Source organism: Pantherophis guttatus, chromosome 3 (assembly GCF_059756535.1).
Source record: "Pantherophis guttatus breed Tessera chromosome 3, ASM5975653v1, whole genome shotgun sequence".
NCBI classification, from domain to species: Eukaryota; Metazoa; Chordata; class Lepidosauria; order Squamata; family Colubridae; genus Pantherophis; species Pantherophis guttatus.
In genome coordinates this window covers 119,455,643-119,480,876 of record NC_142065.1, presented here as the reverse complement: position 1 = coordinate 119,480,876, position 25,234 = coordinate 119,455,643, and the positions used below count along the sequence as shown (strand labels likewise).

General features: G+C 41.0%; 1 protein-coding gene across 6 annotated transcripts in view; it reads right to left on the bottom strand.

Moving 5' to 3' along the window:
* LOC117662305 (histidine--tRNA ligase, cytoplasmic-like) overlaps positions 1-25,234 on the bottom strand; it is a 114,823-nt gene that overhangs the window by 5,419 nt on the left and 84,170 nt on the right. For all 6 annotated transcript variants that reach the window (XM_034411641.3, XM_034411644.3, XM_034411643.3 and 3 more), the window contains one exon: positions 22,848-22,964. In XM_034411641.3, the coding sequence (XP_034267532.1) occupies positions 22,848-22,964 (117 nt within the window). The remainder of the gene's footprint in view (positions 1-22,847; positions 22,965-25,234) is intronic.

Below are 25,234 nucleotides of genomic sequence, written 5' to 3'. Positions count from 1 at the left end.
TGCAGATTTTGCTTAATGTAAGGAACTGCCTCAGCTAGCTAGACACCACGGCGTGGGTTTCGCCAACTTCTTACTACCACATGAGAATTAGGGAGGAGAATGAGTGGAAGACTGCATTCAACTGCCTGTTGGGTGCTTCCAATTCAAAGTCCTCCCATTTGGCCTCCAGGGGTCCCCGACAGTGTTCATGCAATTGATAAACAAGGTTTTACATGAACACCTATATAAGGGAGTACTGGTGTACCTGAATGACATTTTAATCTACACCAAAACGAAGGCTGAGCATGTGAAATTAATGAAGGCTATATACTCAAAAAACTGCAGGCTGCCAACCTATATGCCAAACTCTCCAAATGTGAGTTCACCAAAGCAAAATACTTGGGCTATCACATCTCACATAAAGGCATTGACATGGACCCCCAAAAGGTCCAAGCAGTACTGAACTGGGCTCCACCCTGAACCAGGAAGCAATTACAAAGCTTCCTACGCTTTGCTAATTTTTACCGCCAATTCATCCCATCTTTTGCATAGATTGCACTCCCTATCACAAACTTAAGACAAAAGGGGTGGGTGGATAATCCTAAACCTAGCCAACCTCTTAGATGGACTTTGGAATGCCAAGCAGTATTTGAGAAACTCAAATGGCGAGACTTCCGGTGGTGGCATCACAGTGGTGCAGTGGAAGGAGAACGGTTTCTGTTCTCCAACATCAAACTTTTCGTGTTTTGGGGACCTTTCGGAGCGCAAAAGCCTGGAGGGCATTGTAGACTAGAGGGGGAGTCCAGAGCATGGCGAAGTGAAGAGCGATCACTCGTTGCATGAAGGGACATCCCTGTCGGTCCAGTGCAAATGTGTCTGGCAGCCTGCTATGGCAGACCTGAGGCTGCGATGAGCCAGTAAGTAAAGGGAAGAGAATATTTTTTTCAACAGACGGTGTCATTTTAAGTGATTACTTCAAATACCGCAAGATTAAGGATCATTGCGAAAGATTGAGTCCGGTCTTTGCGAGTCAACAAGCTTTGCCAGTGGAGAGTATGAGCAGCGATTAGGCGGAAGGAGGAGTGAATCAGCACAATGTGTTTAACTGGCAAGGCGGCAAGGAAGAGAAAGTGTGAAAATTGTGAGGAGGCATGATTGTAGACACTGAGAGAGGAGGCACTGACTTGTAGAACTGAGAACTACGAAGAAGGTGAGAGAGCTGACACACTAGAGAGACAGTGAGAGAGATAGAAAAGGACAGGAATGGATTTGAAGGAGAAGAAGCGAAGACCGACATTGCCGTGACTCAGCATAGTCAGGAGGAGAGGATTGGCTGAGTGCTGGAGTTGCAAAAAGAAAGGAAAAAATCTCTTTTGATCTTATTTGAACCTTTGAACAGAGAATTTAAAGAGCATAGAGGCGAAAATAAAGTGTAAGGGGGAAGAAAAAACTATATAATCTGCTGGTTTCTTCATAGATCGTATCAAGCCTTCACTTATTTATGAACTTTATAAAATCTATAATATTGCATATTATTTACAAGACCAGAGTATAAGAGATTTGGGAGGAGTTGAGCGCTGTATTTGAAAGAAGACACCAGAGAAGACTCAAGATTTATACCCTCATGAACTTGATTGTCAGAATTTTAATGTATATTTAAAGTATTTTATAATTTCTTAGTGATTAAGTGAACAACTGTGAATTAATTTTTATATCTGGCATTAATTATTATATTAATTACATTAATCATAAATATTTGCAAGGAATATTAGATGGTATTAATATTGATAAAATTTATACTTTATAAAGATTGAAAACAGTTTTAACGATATTAGACATACATATAGATAATATAGCTTTTATGAACATATGATTGATTGGTAAGCTGAACTTAATTTGCTTAACTTGATTTAAATTAAGATTTATATCCCGGGATCAATTGGAGATATATAGTTACTGGACTCTTAATAGCTAATTTAACATTTGTTAGGTTTGACCTTTAAACTGATATATATATATATAGTTTTGTTTATTGTTTAAGATAGTTTGATAAATTAATATAGAGCATTGATATTGTTAGTTATCTCATTTGCATGCTTGTAGACATATAGAGAGATAGTGATATAGTTACATAGATATAGATTTTTCCTTTTTTTCTCTTGATAGTTGCTTTATACGCCAATTAGCTGACTAAATTGAAATCAGAATTAGAGATAGTTGAACAAACAGATAGTAACTGGTTGATGAAAGTGTGGAAAAATATTTATAAAATACTGGGAGAGCAATATAGAGTATTGAAAGAGATGACTAGCTTCACAACAACAACTTTAAAGACAGGGAAAAAAACAGCACCGAACCCAACGATAACAATGGCTTCCCCTTCAAACCAATGTCCGGCTGAAGGGCTTTCAAAGGCGGAAAAATTTACCGCACCACCTAATATGCAAACAATGCAAGCTGATCCAGGAAACAATGGTTAAGATGCAAGAAACTATGTTTAGCAACCATGGTGAAATGAAAGTTGATATCCAAAAATTAGATAACAAAATGAATTCAATCCAGGAAGCAATCCAGAAAAATGAACAAAAAATAAAAATTGTAGAAGCCAAAGCTGAACAAACTGAAAAAAAAGTGGATCAGGTAGATCAGAAGATGATGGCTCTAAATAAAGATCTTGAGGACTTTGTAATTCAGTTGGAAATGGATAGGACATCATTCTATTTGAGATTCCAAAATGTGACTGAGGTAAAAGATGAAGATCTTGGACAGATTATGGCAGAGATTATAGCAGAATCTCTGCAGAGAGATAAACAGGAAATTATGAACGAGATAGACAAGGTATACCGAATCCAAAAGAATTATGCTAGATGCCATAAATTGCCCAGAGAGGTCCACATCAGATTTGTTCGAAAGAGAGTCCATGATATAATATATAATATAACTTGAGAGGAACCCATGATCTATAAGGAAAAAGAAATTATCACACTGAAGCAAGTTCCCAGAAGAGTTCGAGAGCAGCGTAAAGACTATCGCTTCCTGGCTATACAACTGAATAAGCAAAATATTATGTTTAGATGGATAATCCCGGAAGGGATGCTTGTCTCATGGCAAGGCAAAAAGATAAAAATAGACAGTTTAGTGATGGCACAAGACTTTCTTGATCAACTGATGGCAACTGAAGAGGAGCAGAGCAGTAAAGAGGAGATGGAAACTATAAACCAGGAAGAACTGCTACATCATCGAGAAGCTAAAGAAGAGGTCCCAGAAAAGAAGAACAAAGAAGAAAGAGACAACCAGGAAATAAAGGGTAGTAAAACAAGAACTCAAAGGGTTACATGAGCAAACAGACTTTTAACACTAGGCAGCTAGATTAAAAAATGGAGGACTGGAAGTTTATATCAATAAATGTAAATGGATTAAATGCTGCAGCAAAAAGAAGACAAATATTCACAAATTAATCAAACAAAAAGCAGAGATAATATGCCTCCAGGAAATTCATATTCAGAAGCAGGATGAAAAATATTTGGAATATAACAAATTAGGGAAACTATATAGAGCACTATCAGAGAAGAAAAAGAAAGAGGTTGTGATATATATTAAGGGAGGAATTATAGCTAAACAAATTTATGCGGACCCAAAGGGAAGAACTTTAATGGTGGAAATAAAGAGAGGTTATACACCAATTTTGTTAGTAGTCATTTATCCGCCAAACAAGAACCAGGGGGACTATTGTAAAAAACTACATGAAAAGATAATTACGACAGGCTACAGGAATATTTGCATTGTGGGCGACTATAATGGGATAGTGGATACCAAAGATTATATTAGCGATAAAGATAATAAGAAGAAAAGAAATACTTTACCCAAAACATTTTTAATATGACAGATGAATTAAATTTAAGAGATATATGAAAAAAGAATTAGAAGATGGACATTAAACCCTCAAATATTAAATGAAAAGGATTATATAGAAAGGATAATGAAGGAATTGAGTTTATTTTTTAAAGAAAATAAAAAAACAACATACTTCCTTAACAAATTAACGGGATACCATGAAAGCCTACATAAGAGGGATAACAATAGCCTACAATGCAAAGAAAAATAAGGAGAAATGGAAAATGCATAATACAATTTTGGAAGAAATCGGAGATTGGGAGAAGTGACTCCAACAAAAACCAGGAGATGAAATAGTTAAGGAGAATTTGACCCTTGCGAGACACAAATTAAACTTACTAGAGCAAGAGGAAATGGCAAAAAATTTAAGATACTCTAGACAATTTTATTTCGAACACGCTAATAAAACTGGAAGATGGCTGGCCTACAAATTGAAAAAAAGAGAAAGAGCAGCGGATTATTCAATAATTAGAGGATGAGATGGGGACCATACAAAATAATGAGGAGGAGAAAAAGAAAATAGTACAAAATTACTATATAGACCTTTATAAAAAAGAAGAAATATCAATGGAGAAGATTGACGACTATTTAATGGAAGAAGAGATCACACCATTAGGGGAGGAAAAAAAGGGAACTGTTAAACAAAGAAATAACTTAATTGACCAAACTAAGTAATAATTTTAATTAGCAAATTTATGATGTTTGTGTGTCTATATTTTTCTTGACTGTACACCGCCTTGAGTCCTACGGGAGAAAGGCGGTATAGAAATATAATAAATAAATAAATAAACTCCAGAAGAACTGAGAACGTCAATTTCAAGACTTAAAAGTAATAAATCACCAGGACCGGATGGTCTCACAGAAGAAATTTATAAAAAACTGGGTGAAATTTTAGAACCAACAGTATTGGAAATTTGCAATGAAGCATTATTTGAAGTGAAGATACTAGAATCGTGGAGGGAGTCATATATCACCTTAATTTCGAAAGAAGGTACGATTAAGAATCAAATTAGAAATTACAGACCAATATCCCTGTTGAACATAGATTATAAAATATTTATGAACATAATGGCAGAAAGATTGAAGAAAATATTAAATGAGACTATACATCCTGATCAAAACGGTTTTCTCCCCGATAGACAAATAAGAGACAATACGAGAGTAATTGTAAATACCCTGGAATACTATGAAGCTCATCTAGAGAAACAAGTGGCCCTTGTTTTTCTGGACGCCCAAAAAGCCTTTGACAACTTGAATTGGTTATTTATGATCAGGCAAATCAAACAAATGAAATTCTGAATTAAATTTGAGAATATGATAGAGGCAATATATAAAGCACAAAGTGCAAGAGTAATAGTGAATGGGGATACTACAGATAAGTTCCAGATAAATAAAGGGGAACGTCAAGGGTGCCCATTGTCACCGTTATTTATTTTAAATTAGAAATATTATTAAACAGAGTTAGAATAAATTGAGAGATAAAAGGATTGAAAATTAAAAGGGAAGAATACAAGGCACAGGCCTTTGCAGATGATGTGGTTTTTATTATTGAGGAACCCTTGGAATCGGGCCCAATTCTATTACAAGAAATAGAAAAGTATGGGGAAGTATCAGGACTTAAAATCAATAAGGGGAAAACCAAAATGCTAATTAAAAACCTAACATCAATTCAGAAAAAAGAACTTGTTTGTTCAAATTGTTAAAAAAATCAAATATCTAGGGATATGGCTAACAGGGAGATGCTCATCCCTAAAAGAGGACAATTATGTGGCCTTGGTTCATCAAATAAAGAGAGAGCTGGAAAAGTGGGAGAAATTAGAAATATCGCTTCTAGGTAGGATAGCGTCGATTAAGATGAATATTCTACCTAAACTACTATACATTTTCCAAACGATACCCATCCCATTACACAAAAAATTCTTCACAGAACTCAACAAAATGACTACTAAATTCGTCTGTTCTGGGGAAAAAGGCAAGGATAAAATTACGATCGCTTCAAGATAGTAGAAGTAGGGGTGGTTTCGGTCTCCCAGCGTGGGAAATATACCATAAAGCAGCCATGTTAGTTTGGATAAGAGATTAGGTCAATTTAAGGAATATTAGAATTTTAACTCTGGAAGGACACGACCTACAAAATGGGTGGCATGCTTTTCTGTGGGATAAGAAGAATAGGATATACGCAAACTTTTTTAGACATAAAATTAGAAATGCATTGATAGAAACTTGGGAAGATGTAAAGAAGAAGCATTATATGAAAATTCCTGACTGGTTATCTACCATGGAAGCTATGATCCACCCCAATACAGTAGACATTAGTAAAATGATTAGATATACAGAAATATTAGATAATCAAGGAAGACTTAAAAGTAACCAAGTACTAAAAGAACAGGGAATCCACATTGACCATATTTACAAATACAATCCAGATATAAGAAAGACCCCCTCCCGGGATATCTTGGCGGCTGTAGAGGACCTGGAGGCCCCCTGTGACATCCAATGGAGGCTAGGGTTTGGATTTGTTATCCCGGAAGAACTGAACTGAGGAATGTAGGGCTGGGGGGCGACGGAGGAGTTTTCCGTCACATAGATACCAGCCCTTTTCTCCTCCCCCTCCCGGGTACTGTGTCCGCCTAAATGGGCTTATTATTTGCCCTAATTGAGGGAATTTTCTCTCTCCCCCCCCTTTTCTTCCCCTCTTCCTTCTTCCCCTTCCCTTCTTTCCCTTTTTCATCGGGACTTACTCGAATATGATCTTGAGTATAAGACTTTGCCAAGGATTTTCCATCTTCGCCCCTGGCGTGACTCATAGACTGACTGATAGACTGATAAATCTTTCTTCCGACCATGGTCAGCCAAACTGATGCAACTGTTGAGGGGTCCTCTATTACATCATGACTCTTGTCTGTGGGAGAACTTTTTCAATCTACGGCCCCGTGGGGTTCCGCCGTGAGAGGGCGGGCCGGAGGTCGCCCCCATTGGAGGAGATAATTAGGACCCTCCTGCTGTTGTGGGAGGACAGTTGAGATACCAACAGCACATCGATGAACAAATGGCTGTGTTACATCTTTTGTGAAGTCCCCTGTCTGAGCTTTGGGCCTCCATCGCTGCATTTTGGAGATGTATACGACTGCAGATCTTCTTGCGCTGCGAGATTCCCCCTTCTCGCAGATGTGGCCCTCCTCACTATCGAGGGCCCACCTCAAGGAAAGGTTTTGGGACCCAGAGAGGTGGCATGTGAAAACAAGGGGATTGAGGGGTTTTCTAACGAAATTTTTAGTCAAATTTTTAAGGGGTCCCAGGGAGGGGGAGGGTCAGATTGGAATTCGGGCTGTGGGTATGGGGGATAACCCACAAGGGGGAGGGTCGGGTCTGGCAGTGAAGCGTGGCGTGGGGGGTGGGGGACCCGGGATCGAGGGGGGGGGTTAGAGCTTGTCCGGATAGTTTTTTGAACATCAGTACTGTAGGTGGGAGGGGTAGATATGGCGGGAGCAGGGGGCCATATCGTGTTACGGGAGTGCGCACTCGCTGTCTACGAGCGGTGGCGTGCTCCGGCCCCCAAGGCTCTACTCGCTCCTCAGGTTGCATAGATCCTCAGGACCCAGGCCTTCGGCTGATGCTGTGCAATGCCAGGTCCGTAGTAAATAAAGCCCCCCTCATCTGTGATCTTGTTCAGGAGGGGGGTGCGGACCTGGCAGGTATTACGGAGACCTGGTTGGGCCAGGAGGGGTTCCCCTCGTTGAAATGTGCCCGCCAGGTTTCCAAGCATTCCATCTGCCGAGGTTACAGGGGAGGGGCGGGGGGGTAGCGGTTATCATTAAAGAAGGTCTGAGACCGAGGGAGGCCACTGTTCCTCAGACGGCCGGCTGTGAATCCCTTTTTGTGAAATGGGGTCATGGGGTTCAGATGGGTTTGCTGATCACGTACCTGGCTCCCTGCCACGTGGCAACAGCCCTGCCCGAGCTACTCAACGTCATCACCGCGGTGGCGGTTGATACCCCTAGGCTTATGGTCATGGGGGATTTCAACCTGCCGTCCGTGGGTGAGACGTCGGAGATGGCTCGGGAGTTCATGGCTTCCATGACAGCTATGGACCTGACCCAGTTAATTCATGGCCCTACCCACACAGGGGAAAACACGCTGGATCTGGTTTTTGTCTCTGGACAGTGGTTGAGGGATCTTGATATAGGGGATATAGTTACTGAACCCTTGTCATGGTCAGATCACTCTCTCCTTCGTCTCGACTTTCGAACCGCTGCACCCCGCCGCAGGGAGGCGGAGCCAGTAAGATGGTTCCGCCCCAGGCGCCTGATGGAACCTGACAGATTCCAGACGGAGCTTGGGCCATTTCCTGAGGTTCTGGCACACGCCTCGACTGGAGACCTGGTAGCCGCCTGGGATAGGGCGGCTGCTGGTGCTCTGGATCGGGTCGTGCCTTTGCGGCCTCTGACCCGGCGCCGATCTCAATTGGCTCCTTGGTTTACCGAGGAGCTGAGGGAGCTGAAGCGCCAGAAAAGACGCCTAAAGAGTAGTTGGAGGGCCAGTCTTTCTGAATCTGACTGGACACTAGTAAGATCCCACATTAGGAATTACTTAGTGGCGATAAAAGCAGCGAAATGTAGTTATTTTGCTGCTCTTATTGCGTCATCAGATAATCGCCCGGCCGCCCTCTTTAGGGTGACCCGCTCCCTGCTCCACCAGGAAGCGCGGGAGGACCCCTTGGAGGGTAGAGCGGAGGATTTTGTTCAGTATCTGTATGACAAAATCACTCAGATTCGGGAAGATTTGGACTCCGACTGGGTAGTCTCAGGGGGAGAGACAGGGGCAGGTCTTGAGAATGTTATCTGGGATGAGTTTGATCCTGTGACCCCTGAGGACGTGGACAGGATTCTGGGTAGACTGAATGCGACCACTTGTTTATTGGACCCGTGTCCTTCCTGGTTAGTACTGGCTTCCCGGGAAGTGACACGAGGCTGGCTCCAGGGGATTATAAATGCTTCGCTGGGTGAGGGTGACTTTCCCGCCGCCTTGAAAGAGGCGGTGGTGAGGCCTCTCCTCAAGAAGCCTTCCCTGGACCCGGCAATGTTGGTAAATTATCGTCCGGTCTCCAACCTTCGCTTTGTTGCGAAGGTTGTTGAGAGTGTGGTCATGCAACAGCTCCCCCAGCACCTGGATGAAACGACGTATCTAGATCCGTTCCAGTCGGGCTTCAGGCCCGGGTACAGCATGGAAATGGCATTGGTCGCGTTAGTTGATGATCACTGGAGGCCTCGGGACAGGGGGTGCTCCTCTGTCCTGGTCCTGTTAGATCTCTCAGCGGCTTTTGTTACCATCGACCATGGTATCATGCTGCACCGGTTGGAAGAGTTGGGGGTGGGAGGCACTGTGTTGCGGTGGTTCTTCTCCTTTCTCTCTGACCGGTCGCAGTCTGTGTTGACAGGGGGACAGAGGTCGACCCCGAGGCCCCTCATATGTGGGGTGCCGCAAGGGTCGGTCCTCTCGCCTCTCCTGTTCAACATTTATGTGAAGCCGCTGGGCGAGATCATCCGTGGTTTTGGGGTGGAGTACCATCAGTACGCTGACAACACCCAGCTGTACATCTCCACCCCGGATCACCCCAACGATGCCCTTGAAGTGATGTCCCGGTGCCTGGAGGCCGTACGGAGCTGGATGGGGAGGAACAGGCTCAGGCTCAACCCATCCAAGACCGAGTGGCTGTGGTTTCCGACGTCCCGATATAGTCAGTTGACGCCATCACTGACTATTGGGGGTGAATCATTGGCCCCCACGGAGAGGGCTCGCAACTTGGGCATCCTCCTGGATTCACGGCTGTCTTTAGAAGAGCACTTGACGGCCGTGACCGGGAGGTTTTTCATCAGGTTCGCCTGATTCGCCAGTTGCGTCCCTTTCTGGATCGGGACTCGTTACGCACGGTCACTCATGCCCTTGTCACCTCCCGCCTGGACTATTGCAACGCTCTCTACATGGGGCTCCCCTTGAGGAGCACCCGGAGGCTCCAACTGGCGCAGAGTGCGGCCGCGTGGGTGGTAATGGGAGCGACATGGCGTTCCCATGTAACACCCCTCCTGCGCGAGCTGCACTGGCTCCCGGTGGTCTTCCGGGTGCGCTTCAAGGTTCTGGTTACCACCTTTAAAGCGCTCCATGGCTTAGGACCTGGGTACTTGCGGGACCGCCTACTACCACCAATAGCCTCCCACCAGCCGGTACGCTCCCATAGAGAGGGGCTCCTCCGGGTGCCATCAGCCAAACAATGCCGACTGGCGGCCCCCAGGGGGAGAGCCTTCTCTGTGGGGGCACCTATTATCTGGAACGAGCTCCCCCCAGAGATACGGAGGATCCCGGATCTGCGCACCTTCTGCCGCGCCTTAAAGACCTTACTATTTCACCAGGCCGGCCTGGCCTAATTTTCCCCCTCTTTTATAAAAGATTTTTAAAATTTTAAATATCTTTTAGTATTTTATATATTCAATTTTAAATTGGTTTTAAAAGTTTGGGGTTTTAAATTTGTCGGGGCCAAAATTATTTAATTTGATTTTATTCTATTTTTAAATTTTGTATGTATGTGTTTTTATTATTTGGCTGTGCACCGCCCTGAGTCCTTCGGGAATAGGGCGGTATAGAAATCTAATAAAATAAATAAATAAATAAATAAATAAATATATATGGAAGATTATGGTATTGATAGGGAACCAAACCAATTAGACAAACTGCTGACGAGTCCAGAAAAAAACCTAATATCTACATTATATAACTATTTACTAGAATTTGACAGAGCAGAGGTGGTGGTAAAAGAACCAATGATTGCATGGGCCAAAAACATAGGGCACAGTATAAATTTGGATGAGTGGGAAATGATTTGGAATAAAAACTATATGTTAACAAAATCGGCAGCCTATAAAGAAAATCAATATAAAATGCTCTACCGTTGGCATCTAGCACCAGCAAGACTGGCTAAAATATACCCAAACTTAAGCCCCAAATTATCATTAAGGTACCTTCTTTCATGCCTAGTGGACAAGCCCCGAAGCGAGGAAGTATTGGATTAAAATACAACATTAGTTACAAGACCTAACAAATTGCAAAATTGAGTTGATTTTGGATACATTTCTCCTGGGTATACTAAAAACCAAATATGCCAAGGAAATAAGATACTCGATTTTATATATACTTACTGCAGCAAGAATTGCATTCGCGCAATATTGGAAAGAACATAATTTACCACCAGAGGGACTGATTATTCAAAAAGTATTTGAATGTGCAGGGGAGGAGGAGCTGACGTCATAACGGTACGACGGACGATCTTGTAGCTCCAAGATCGCCGTCGATATCTCCGCCGCTGGACGGTTCTTTTTGGACCTCACTGTCCCATAAAGACAGTGATAGTGGAGGACACATCCTGTTGATCCCAGGGACATCGCAAAGTCCCTGGCTGATCCAGGAGAAGCCCTTTTTTCCGGCGGCGAAGAGGCAGCCATTAAGCTGCTGAAGTTGGGACAGCTCTGGAATGGAAGAGATCGAGAGAAAGTGTGTTGGCTCAGTGAGAGACCTTTTAAATAGATTATTTGAGGAACACCCTGAGGTGAAAAGATGATTAAAATTGAAGGCATAAGAAGTTAAGCGGCGGAATTAAGCCTGAGTCTAAGGTAGCTTTTCCTATTTTTCAACTTACCTCTACTTGTGGATGTTTATGAACAATTTTATTCTTTAAATTGGACTGGCCTGGATTGGACTGGAGATTTCTGTTTTATTTACTTAATTGGTAAAATTTTAGTGCCTTTTTAGCACAAATTCTCTCTGGTTTTACTTTTTTATTTTTCTTTTCTCTCCATTTTCATTTTATCGGGTATTGGATACAGGAAGAGAAGGGAAAGTGGAGAAAATAAGTAACACTGCCATCTAGTGGATTGGAAATATTGTATCTTTTTTTTCCTCTGGTAAAAGTAAGTAACAACTGTGTTACATTTCAAGGACTCTGAGCCTATTCGTAAGATAGTGGGAAGAGCATCAAAGACTGTCTGCAGGATTGTTTACTCAGGTGCTCTTCTGGGAAACTATTAATGGCAGGAGTCTGAAACTGAAAAGAAGATTATTGCAGTGACTCTGGAAAGAGAGCTATAAATATTATGTGAGACTTAACAAAATAATTTTTGGGTATTATACAGTTGTGGATTTTCCTTTCAGACAGAAAGTTTATTTTTTCTCCTTTTTTTGTGTGTGTCACTTCTCCACTTCCCCTCTATTTAATTATTTTTATCCAGACTGTGATTTTTTGGAAGACTTCTAACTCTCTACATACACATAGATTTCTAACATAGAAGTAATTGACATAAAAGCAAACACCTGGGCAGATCATAACCCAATGACAATGAAATGGAAAGGTCAAAGGAGAAGATCTAGATGGACTCTAAATAATACAATATTAAAAGAAAAAGATTTTGTACAGAAAATGGAAAAAGAACTGGCTTTCTTTTTTAAAGAAAATAGAAAAGAGGACACATCAATGCAAAACCTTTGGGATACAATGAAAGCTTACGCTAGAGGTCTGATAATAGACTATACAAGTAAAAGAAATATTAAGAAAAGACAAGCTTATAAAATATTAGAGGATGACTACAAGAAACTTGAAAAAGAATTACAGAAACTTCCACAAAAAAGGACATTAAAATAAAAATGGACACAACTAAACATAAAATGGGACTAATAGAAAAAGAGGATTTAGCACAAAAAATTAGAAGTGCCAAACAGAACTACTTTGAAGATGCAAATAAACCAGGTAGATGGTTTGCATATAAATTGAAAAAAGAGAGAGAATCAAGAAAAATAACACAGCTAATAGACGACCAAGGACAAAATAGATTCGGGAATATAGAGAAGAAAAAAATTATACAAGATTATTATAGTAAACTGTATGAACAAGAAAATATTGAGGAAGACGACGTTAAATGATACTTGCAGAAAGCGAATTTACCCCAGATCTCCAAAGATACTGAAATGATGTTAGAAGGAAATATAACGATGATGGAATTAACTGAAGCACTTAAAAAACAAAAGAATGGGAAGGCACCAGGCCCGGAGGGATTGCCAGCGGAATATTATAAGACACTACAGGAAGCGTTGAGTCTCCCATTGTTAGAAGTCATGAATGAAGTTATATCAAAGATGAAACTAGTCAAGTCATGGTCAGAAGCATATATTATACTTGTTCCAAAGGAGGATACTGACCCACAACAAATCAAGAATTATAGGCCCATATCACTGCTAAATTCTGACTATAAAATATTTGCTTCAATATTGGCAGAAAGACTCAAAAGATATTTAAATAATTTTATACACTCTGATCAAAATGGGTTTCTGCCAAAAAGACAGATTAAAGATAACATGAGGATAATTCTGGATATTTTGGAATATTATGAGGCACATCCTGAAAAACAAATGGCTTTAATATTTTTAGATGCAGAGAAAGCCTTCGATAATGTGAATTGGCAATTTATTTATTTATTTATTTATTATTTATTTATTATATTTCTATACCGCCTTTCTCCCGTAGGACTCAAGGTGGTGTACAGTCAAGAAAAATATAGACACACAAACATCATAAAATTGCTAATTAAAATTATTACTTAGTTTGATCAATTAAATAAAACCCAGAATTAGATAACATTTAAAAAATCATTCACATGTTCGTATGTTTAGCCCCGCCTGTTGGAACATCAGGGTCTTGAGGGCACGGCGGAAAGCACGGAGATCAGGGATATTCTGTATCTCCGGGGGCAGTTCATTCCAAAGGGTTGGAGCCCCCACAGAGAAGGCCCTCACCCTGGGAGTCGCCAGTCAACATAATTTGACTGACGGTACCCTGAGTAGTCCCTCCCTGTGAGAACGAACTGGTCGGTGGGAAGCTATTGGTGGCAAAAGACGGTCTCGTAGGTACCCAGGTCCTAAGCCATGGAGCGCTTTAAAGGTGATAACTAACACCTTGAATCGCACCCGGAAGACCACCGGGAGCCAGTGCAGCTCGCGTAGGAGAGGTGTTACATGGGCGTAACGAGCTGCGCCCATAATCACCCGCGCGGCTACGTTCTGGACCAGTTGGAGCCTCCGGGTGCTTTTCAAGGGGAGCCCCATGTAGAGAGCATTACAGTAGTCCATACGGGAGGTAACTAGGGCATGAGTGACCGTGCGCAAGGCGTCCCGATCCAGAAAGGGACGCAACTGGCAGATCAGGCGAACCTGATAAAAGGCACCCCTGGCCACGGCCGTCAAATGATCTTCTAAAGATAACCGTGAATCCAGGAGGACACCCAAGTTGCGGGCCCTCTCTGTGGGGAGCAAGATCTCATCCCCTATTGTCAGTGATGGTACCAGCTGACTATACCGGGACGCCGGAAGCCACAGCCACTTGGTCTTGGAGGGGTTGAGTCTGAGCTTGTTTCTTGTTTCTCTTGTTTCTTGTTTCTTGTTTCTCTTTTTTCTTTTTTCTTTTTCTTGTTTCTTGTTTTTCTTATTTCTTCATAAAATTTATGCTTTTACAGCTGGTGCAGATGGGCTTTGGTAGAAAAGCCATAGAAGCCATATATCACAAACAAACAGCAAAAGTAATGATAAATGGAGAATTGACAGAGTCTATTGAAATAAAAAAAGGAACGAGACAAGGATGCCCACTGTCACTTTTGTTGTTTGTGTTAACATTAGAAGTGCTAAACAGAAAGATAAAGAAGAGATCACCCAAGAGATTACCCAAGGAGGTCCATATCAGATTAGCAAGAAAAACCATAAAAGAAAAGATCTATAAAATAATGAGAGAAGAATCAATTCAGTACAAAGGGAAGGAAATAATAACATTAAAACAGATTCTGAGGAGGATAAGAGAACAGAGGAGAAATTATAATTTTTTAACAGCACAATTAAATAAATACAAAATAATGTTTCGCTGGTTGATACCAGAAGGGATTCTGGTTTCCTGGCAAGATAAGAAATACAAAATTGATACTTTAGAGAAAGCAGAAGAATTTTTCGACCAGCACTTCATACTAGAAGAAGAACAGGAAACCAGATCAGAATCAGATAGCAAGACCCAAGAACATTCCACAGAAGAAATGGAAAGAGATCAAGAAGAAAGGAGAAGACTGGAAAGAGAGAAGATGGGGAGGGAGCGAGGGAAGAAACACAAATCATAACAAGAAACACAAGAAGGCTTAGGACAACGAACAGATAAAAAAGAACATTGGAACAAGAATTAATGCTGGTTTTAATTAATATAAATGGATTAAACATACTAACTAAAAGAACACATACATTCAAAAAACTATAGAAATTAGACATGGATATCATAAACTTGCAAGAAGTCCACATTAAAAAGCAACATCAACAATTATTAGAAAATAAACAATTAGGAACATTATACACTTCACTAGCAGAACAAAAAAAGAGGGGAACGCAATATACATTAAAAAAACATTTAATATATACGGATGAGGACAGAAGGATTCTGATGATAGAAATTATGCTGGAATCAAAAAATATACTATTAGTATCAATATATGCACCAAATGGAAATCAAAATGAATATTTTAAAAGAATACACAATATAATCAAAGATCTAGAATACGAAAATATATGCATCATAGGAGATTACAATGCAATCACAGATACAGGAAAGGACTTTCAGAGTAGTAAAAAGAATAAAACTAGGAAAAAAACACTCCCAGACACATTCAAAGACATGGCCCAGGAACTGTAATTACAGGATGTATGGAGGGAGATGAATAAAAGTAAGAAACAATACACATTCTATTCTAGCCCACACCAATCGTGGTCTAGAATAGATATGGCTTGGATGACCACAGAACTCAGGAAAGATATAAAAGAAATTGAAATAGCGGCAAACACATGGGCAGACCACAGCCCAATAATAGTAACATGGAAAGGACACCGAAGACAAAAGAGATGGATGGGATAAGGAAATAATAAAAGATAAAGAGTATGTGAAAATGATTGAGAAAGAAATGACTGTATTTTTCCAAATAAATATGAAAGAACAAACATCACTCCAAAACCTGTGGGACACAACCAAAGCTTACATAAGAGGTATAACCATTGCATACAAAGCAAAGAAAAATAAAGACAAACAACAAAGAAGAGAAAACTTATTAACACAACTTAAAAAAAAACGAATCAGAACTACAAAAAGAACCCCACAATAAAATAATCAAAGAAATAATAAATCTTATAAAACATAAAATAAATTTAATCACAACAGAAATAGCAAGGAAAATTAAATCGGCAAAACAAAACCATTTTGAACATGCAAACAAAACAGGACGTTGGCTGGCATACAAATTGAAAAAAGAAAAGGAGAAGAGAACAATACACCAGTTGCAAGATGAGGAAGGGCAAATATATCACAGAAACGAAGATAAAAAACGAATAGCAAAGAACTTTTTCCAGAATCTATATAAACAAGAGGAAATCCAAGAACAAAATATCAAAGGATATCTAAGTAATACCAACATTCAAGAATTAGAAGACACCCAGAGAGAGTTATTGAACAGACCGATCACCATGTTGAAATTGACAGAAGCAAGGAAAAAACAGAAAAACAATAAAACTCCAGGACCAGATGACATACCAACAGAATTTTATAAAGCATGTCAACATCCAATGGACGAAATTTTATTACAGGTTTTTAACGATGCACTTCTAGAAGCTAAAATCCCCCAATCATGGACTGAAACAACCATCACACTCATACCCAAAGAAGAATCAGACCCCACACAAATCAAAAATTACAGACCAATATCACTCCTAAACGCAGATTATAAACTATTCACATTGATCATAACAGAGAGACTGAAAAAAATTATTAATGAATACATCCATCCAAACCAGAATGGTTTTATCCCAAGAAGACAAATAAAAAATAACACGAGATTAATAATCAATGTACTCAAATATTATGAACAAAAATCAGACAAACAATTGGCACTAATTTTTCTAGACACACAAAAAGCCTTTGACAATTTAAACTGGAAATTTTTCATATTACAATTAGAAGCGATGGGATTTGGTGACAAATTTCTAAAAATGATTAAGAAGATCTATTCTTCCCAAACAGCAAAAATATGGATAAACGGAGAGATGACAGAACAATTTGAAATAGCCAAAGGAGTGAGACAGGGATGTCCCCTATCTCCTCTACTATATTATCATTAGAAATATTATTAAATGAGGTTAGGAAAGATAAAGAAATAAAGGGATTAAAAATCAAGAATGAGGAATATAAACTTCAAGCATTTGCCGACGATGTAGTATTCATTATAGAACAACCAACACAAACAGGAATGAAATTATTGGCAAAAATAGAATAATACGGAAAAGTGGCCAGACTTAAAATCAATAAACAAAAAACAAAGGCATTAACAAAGAATCTTACAAACTTACAAGGAAAAGAATTAGAGGACAAATTAGGAATACAAATAGTAAAATAGGTAAAATACCTAGGAATCTAGCTCACTAACAAAGGATCAACACTTAAGGAGGACAATTGCAACAAATTGGCAAAACAGATAAAAAAAGACCTTGAAATATGGAGCAAATTGCAGCTATCACTTTTAGGAAAGATCGCATCCATCAAGATGAATATATTACCAAGAATATTATACCTATTTCAAGTAATCCCGATAAACCCAGGGAAAGCCTTTTTTAAGGACTTTAATAAAATGATCACGGACTATATTTGGCAAGGAAAGAGGGAAAGAATTAAATTAAAACACCTCCAGGACACACGAGAGAAAGGCGGACTAGGGCTACCAGACTGGCAAATATACCAAAAAGCAACATCACTTATCTGGATAAGAGACTGGATAGAGCTTAAAAATAAACGGATACTGACAATAGAAGGTTTTGACTTACTGAAAGGGTGGCATGCATTCCTATGGCAGGAGAGAGATAAACAACATGAATACTTCCGGAGGCATATTATTAGAGAAACACTCCTAAAGACGTGGCTAGAGATCAGAAAAAACCATTACGATAAAATTCCAGAATGGCTCTCAACGATGGAAGCGCAAATATATCCCAATGCGATGGATATGAATAAAATGAGACCATACAAAGAATTACTGAACAGCAAAGGAGAGCTAAGATCATGAGAAGAATTGAAAAAACAGGGTACAGACATTGATTGGTGGCCATATTTACAAATAAAATCTAGATATAAGATGGATTCGGCACAATTTGGATTCCAAAAAGAACCGAACAAATTAGATAAAATTTTATTGGGAACAAATGATAAACAAATAACTAAAATTTATAATTATTTATTAAAATACAAATTAGAAGAGGAAGTGGTTAAGGAAAATATGATTATATGGGCAAAAAATTTTGGTTATAGTATCGAATTGGATAAATGGGAAAAATTATGGAAAGTAAATAGCAAACTAACAATGTCTGTACCCTATAAAGAAAACATCTATAAAATGTTTTACAGGTGGCACCTTCCTCCAGCGCGCTTAGCAAAAATGCTCCCCAACACTTCTCCAGACTGTTGGAAATGTAAAACACAAAAAGGAACATATTACCACATGTGGTGGTCCTGTCAAAAAGCGAAACAGTTTTGGAAGATGGTTAAAAACCAAATAGAAGAAATTATAAGTCAGAGAGTACCAATGAAACCAGAAACTTATTTATTAGGAATATTTACACCCCATTATGAAAAAGAAATAAAATACTTAATTACCCATATTTTAACGGCAGCAAGAATTGTTTTTGCTCAGAGTTGGAAATCGGGAGACATACCACAAGAAGATAAAATAATCCTAAAAGTGATGGAGTGCGCAGAGATGGATAAACTCACGAAAGAAATATAGGAAAAAGAGGAAACAGATTATTACCTGGTATGGCAAAAATGGTATGATTGGCTAAAGAAAAGAAAAATAAAATAAAAATAGGAACACAAAAAAGGAAATGAAATAGTTAGATAGGAATCAAGTACCAACTAAGAAAACAATAAATCAAAAAGGGAATTCAAGATAGTTATATAAGTAAAGGTGTAGAAATATATATTGATGAATATAGTTTACCGATGTGACTATCTAAAATACAAGTTGTAAGACTTGATCTATGTTTACCCGTTGTGTATATTGTATTGTTTTATCTGTGTTTGTTTGTTTTTCCGTTTTAATTAAAATAAATAAATAATAAAAAAGAAAATTTGTATAAGATGTTTTACAGGTGGCATCTACCCCCGACAAGGATAGCCAGAATGTTCAAGAATAAATCCAAAAAATGTTGGAAATGCCATCAGATATCGGGTTCATATTACCATATATGGTGGACATGTGTAGAAGCTAAAAGATACTGGACTAGAATCCACACATGGTTGGATTCTAGTCAGAATTCTGGCCAAATGCAGCCTTGTGTTTTACACTTCCAGGAAACTCTCGGCAACCAAGGAGAGGTGGGCGGTATGGGAAAAAGAGGCTTACGCAGTACGTTGGGCACTCCTAACCTGGAGGCACTTCCTTGAGGGAAGCAAGGTGGCTTTCAAGGTATGGACTGACAACAAGAACCTAGAGGCACTAAAACCCCCTGGAGGCTGTCTCCTAAACAGGTGCGATAGGTGCAATACTTTAACTACTTCAACTTCACGCTGCACTACCTCCCAGGAGGGAAGAACTTCCTGGCCGATGCTTTGTCCCAAATGCCTCAATATAATTGCCTAAAGCAGTACTAATCAAACCACTACTTCCATGCAAGCAATTGGCGGCCCAAGTGACCACCTGGGCACAGGTGAAAGAAAACTGACAAGTTGACAACAAGGTAATGGCTGCACCTAAAGCTGCTTTGAAGGATGACAAATGGTTTCAAAGCCATGGAAACGTGTGTTCAGTCCTATATGTCCAAACTATATGTACTGGAAAGCCAGAGGCTGTTCCTGGGAAAAGTCATGATTCTAAGTCTGCTGCGCAGTTTGGCTTCGTAAAAACTCTACACCTAATCAAAAGACAGTTTTGGTGACCATCTCTGAAAAAAGACATTGAGAGCTATGTGGCAAGTTGCCCCATCTGTGCCTCTACCAAGTGTAGACAAGGGAAAACCCCTGGACTCCTTCAAACAGTAGCGGAGCCATCAGCACCCTGGACAGAGATCTCTATGGACTTTATCATGGAGTTTCCAGAAAGCTCTCGGAATACTATTATATGGGTGATAACTGATCTATTTTCTAAACAAGTGTTTTTTGTCCCGTCAGAAGATTCCCTCAGCACAGGAGTTGGCCAAAATGTTTTTATACCATGTCTAGAGACTACACAAAGCCCCCCAATGCATTATCTCAGATGGGGGTGCAATTCACCTCTACGTTTTGGAGGAAATTCCTTAAATTACTGGGAACTGATCAGAGACCGAGATCAAATCACCATCCTCAAACTAATGGAGGGTGTGAACATTCAAATTCAGTACTCGAACAATATCTTAGGAGGTGTTACATCAATTATCAGCAAGATAAATGCAAAATGCATGGCCATTAGTAAAGTAAATTCTGAGCCTGGAGGATGCTTGTGTGGATTATAAGAGGCCAACAAGAAGACCTGAACTTCCACCAACCCCAGAACCTTTAATGGTAGAAGGGGAGCAGCAGTTTGAAATCAGAGAAATCTTAGACTCCCGTAGATATAGGGGAACCCTTCAGTATTTGGTGGCATGGAAGGATTTCCCGACAGCTCAGAATGAATATGTTGACCATTGCCACGTTAGGGCCTCTAGACTTGTTAAACGCTTCCACAATCACTACCTGGACCCAAATGGCATGCCTTTCATTTTTTATTTCTTCTCTCCATGTTTGTTTTGTTCTGTTCTCCAGGACTAACATCGCTGTTTGGGGGGGCAGAATGTCACATCCACCTGCATGTCCTGCCATTCTGTTGAAAGTGTGGGGGGGAGGGGAGAGGAGGCTTGCTGGCATTTTAGCTTGCTTTTGCTATAATCGCTTGGGAATTTAGGGAGGGGAGCATCTTCAAATACAGAAAAGGGGGGGGGCGTCTTCAGAGGCAAGAGTGAGCTCTCTTCCAGCCAGTTTCCCAGGGCCGTCATGCCCTGAGGGTGAACTGTTATCTCTTCGCACCTCAGAGATTCTCAAAACAATGTATTCTTTACTGATGAAACACACCAACTAAACTTCAAACAATCAAATAACAAATGTATGCTATTTTATGGTTATCCTCACACAGGTAGCCCTTGAGATAAGACTATAATGGAGCGTGCCTATTACGGTACTATCACAGGTTGTGATGATCATTAGGTGAAGCATCTCACCTGATGACCTCCCCATCCCCGCTCTCCCCAATGAATCATTAAATTAATGCCTGGGTTATTAAATGGAGTGTGGGATGCCTCCTGGGTGGAGGTGATCCTTGGAGACCTAGCACAGACCCAGTCCCACCTGTCCTGACTCTCAAGGTGTCCCCCACTGCCTGAGATGCTATGTGCATCTTCCCACACACAACAAAGGGTCCCAACAGCCCTTTTCCCACTCTCATTGGGTCCCGAGGCTTGTGGCCTAATTCTCCTCAGGCCAAAAACCCTCCTCCTCACTTACCTTTTGAAGACCTTTGAGGCCTTCCAGAGCACTGGAATGGATTGCTTCTTTGTGCAGCCTCATGGGCAGTTCTGGAACAAGGGACAAACTGTTTCATTTTGCTGCCTTAATGAGGTCTGCACAGCGCTGCAGAAGCTTTCTACAGTGTTCAGAAGCTTCTGCAGTAATGTGCAGACCAGGGGTGAAATGCTCCCGGTTCGGACCGGATCGCCCGATCCAGGAGCGATGGCGGCGGGTGGTTTGGAGAACCGGTAGCAAAAATCCCTGCGCCCCCCTCCATGCCCAGCTGAGCTGCACGATCATCAGAGGCTTTTTTTTTTTTACTTTTAAAAGCATTTTTTCTACAACCTCTTCCGACGAAAAAATACTTTTAAAAGTAAAAAAAAAAGCCTCTGATGATCGCGCGGCTCAGCTGGGATCAACAGAGGCTTTTCAAAGCATTTTTTTCTGCAACCTCTTGGCCGAAGAGGTGGTAAAAAAAATGCTTTGAAAAGTCTCTGACGATCCCAGCTGAGTTGCCTGATCGGCAGAGAGGTCTTTTTTAAAAAATACCTCTCTGCCGATCAGGGAACTCAGCTGGGATCGTCAGAGAGGTATTTTTTAAAAAGCCTCTCTGACGATCCCAGCTGAGTTGCCTGATCGGCAGAGGCTTTTCAAAGCATTAGAAAAAATGCTTTGAAAAGTTAAAAAAAAAAAAGTTGGCCATGCCCACCCAGTCACATTACACCCCCCCCACCAAGCCACGCCCACAGAACCGGTAGTAACAAATTTTACATTTCACCCCTGCCTGTTAAGGCAGTAAATGGCAGCTGCCTTGGAGTTGTCTCTGCACAGCTCAGAGACACATGGCCTCTGCCTGCCTTCCCCAACATGAGGTCCAGAGAGCTTCAAAAGGTGAATGTGATCGGTGAAAGGCATGTGGGGAGCAGGTACAAGTGCTACAGGGTCCTGGCGAGGTGGGATGGGGGGGGGAAGAAGTGGAGGGGCACGGCAGCATCCCTGTGGTCAGTTGTAAGGGTGAATGACCACAGGGGCACTGCAACCCTTGTAACTTTGAAACAGGGTCGTATGTAATTTTAGAGTGTCTGTTATAACTTTGAATGTTTGTTAAGTAACCTGTTGTATCTCAAGGACTACCTGTAGTATTAGCCAAGAAGCTAATACCTGTTGCATTATAAGATGATGAAGCTGATGAAGCTGACACTGTTAATTGGGCTAAATTATCAGGTTTTAAATAGAACAGATTGCAGGTCTATATTACTGAAGAGCTATATTGCATCAGGCACTTAGGGTTCTTTGTGACGAAACTCAAGTATAGTTTAGAATTCTAATTATTGGCTTGACCCAGATGATTAAGATGCACCTTAATTCCTGAATCCCACAGCTGAGACACAAGCTTTAGTCTTTCTTCAAGAAGTTTCTTTTGAGCAGATGCTACAAGCACCTGGGTCTCTGTTGTTCGGATTTTCTCTTCAGAAGCCTGATGGAGAAAAAAAAGTTGAGGAGAGAGATTTATAGAAATACAATAAGAACATTACTGCAATTCATACATGGAACTCAGGTTTAAAACATTACCGATTTTTTGGGAGTATAAAACGCACTTTTTTCCCTCCTAAAAGAGGGTGGAAATGTTGGTTATACATCGAATACAGCCATTTTTGGCCTCCTGAAGCTCCGCCCCGCTCGTCCCATTTTTGCAAAAAATGGCCCATTTTTTTGCAAAAACAGGGTGCGAAGAGGGTTTGGGAGGCCTGCAGATTGCTCCTGGGGACTAGGGAGACCAAAAATGGCATTTTTGCAAAAAACGAGCCTGTTTTTCACAAAAACGGGGACATTTTTACCCTCCCCCAGCCCCCAGGAGCACCCTGCAGGCCTCCCAAACTCTCTGCGCACCCCGTTTTTTACATAAATGGGTGAAAAATGGACCCATTTTTGCAAAAAAAACAGGCCCGTTTTTGCAAAAAACGGGGTGCGCAGAGGGTTTGGGAGGCCTGCAGAGTGCTCCTGGGGGCTGGGGGAGGGCAAAAATGCAGTTTTTGCAAAAAGCAGGAAAAAAACGGGCCCATTTTTGCAAAAAATAGGGCATGCAGAGGTTTGGGAGGCCTGTAGAGTGCTCCTGGGAGCCGGGGAGGGCAAAAACCTTTTTTTTTCTTACTTACTTCTTCGAAATCTTGATGCGTTTTATAATCCAAAAAATACAGTACTATGATGGCTCCCATCATGTTGATGTTCCAAAGAAGCATCCAAACCTGGTGTTCTGTCCCGTCTCACGCACGCACACCAGCAGTCGACCAAGAGTTAAAATAAACCAGCAGACAAGAATTTCCTTTGATAACAGAATTGGCAGCAACCCAGTGGCTGCTTGCCAACAGTCTTTACTTACAAAGGGAGGTTTATCTCCTCCGACAGAAAACATCAAAGTCCACAAAAGCCAAAGAATAGTCAAGTCCAGTCCAAAAAATCAGTCCAAGCAGAGCATATAACGAAGTTCCAGAAATGCAGAATGACTTGCTAGCTTTCAGTTTTGTCCGTCACAAAGCCTGAATGGCTACCACACCCCCTTTTATCCCCTGTGGGGTGTGGTCCAGTGACTCAGCTTAATCTCTGGCACGCCTCCTTCTCTGCTGCGTGCGCTTGTCTTTCCGACGCTGTCGGGGATCCAGCCAAGACTTATCGCCGTTGCTGTCTAACTGCGGCTGCTCGGAAGTGCCTGGCTCCTGGCCTATCTCTTCTCCTTCGGAAGACACCTGAGGCATTGCCAGAGAGGAGGGTCCTAGAAAGGGAGGCCTTGCCAACTCCTCTCCTTCACTTTTGGAGTCTTCTCCCTCCGATAAGATGGGCTCGGGAGTCGGAGTCACAACACCTGGCTTGTCTCCCAAGCTTACTGTACAATGATTAAAACTTTCCAAAAGTATTGAAAAATCATAGAATGGGGTTGGAAGGGAACTTGGAGGTCTTCTGTCTAACCCCCTGCCCATGGCAGGAGATCCTATACCATTCCGGACTTTCTTTGGGATGGGATATATACATGTGATAATAGAAAGAATAACAGAATACCAAGACAGGATAATAGATCTGGAAAGGACCCCGGAGATCCTCCAGTCCAACACCCCAACCAAGCAGGAGACCCTATACGATTTCAGATAAGTGGCTGTGCAATCTCTTTTTAAAAACATCCAGTGACAGAGCACCCACAACTTCTAAAGGCAAGCCGTTCCACTGGTTAATTGTTCTAACTGTCAGGAAATTTCTCCTTAGTTGTAAGTTGCTTCTCTCCTTGATTAGTTTCCATCCATTGCTTCTTGTCCTGCCCTCAGGTGCTTTGGAGAACAGATTGACCCCATCTTCTCTGTGGCAGCCCCTCAAATATTGGAAGACTGCTATCATGGCGTCCTAGTTCTTTTCACTAGATTAGACATACCCAATTCCTGCAACCATTCTTCATATCCTTCAACCCCCTAATCATCTTTGTTACTCTTTTCTGCACTCTTTCTAAAGTCTCAACATCTTTTTCACATTGTGGTGACCAAAATTGGATGCAATGTTTTCAGGGTCCAGTGTTCAGGTCTGTCGAGATTCTTCTGGATCTTGAGCCTATCTTCTGGGGTGTTGGCTATTCCTGCCAGCTTGGTGTTATCTGCAAATCTGCAGTCCATTACTGACTCATATTTAAGTGGCTAGCCACTAGGACTCCTAGATCCCTCTCACAATTACTGCTGTTTAGTCAGGTATCACCTTTTCTGTACTTGT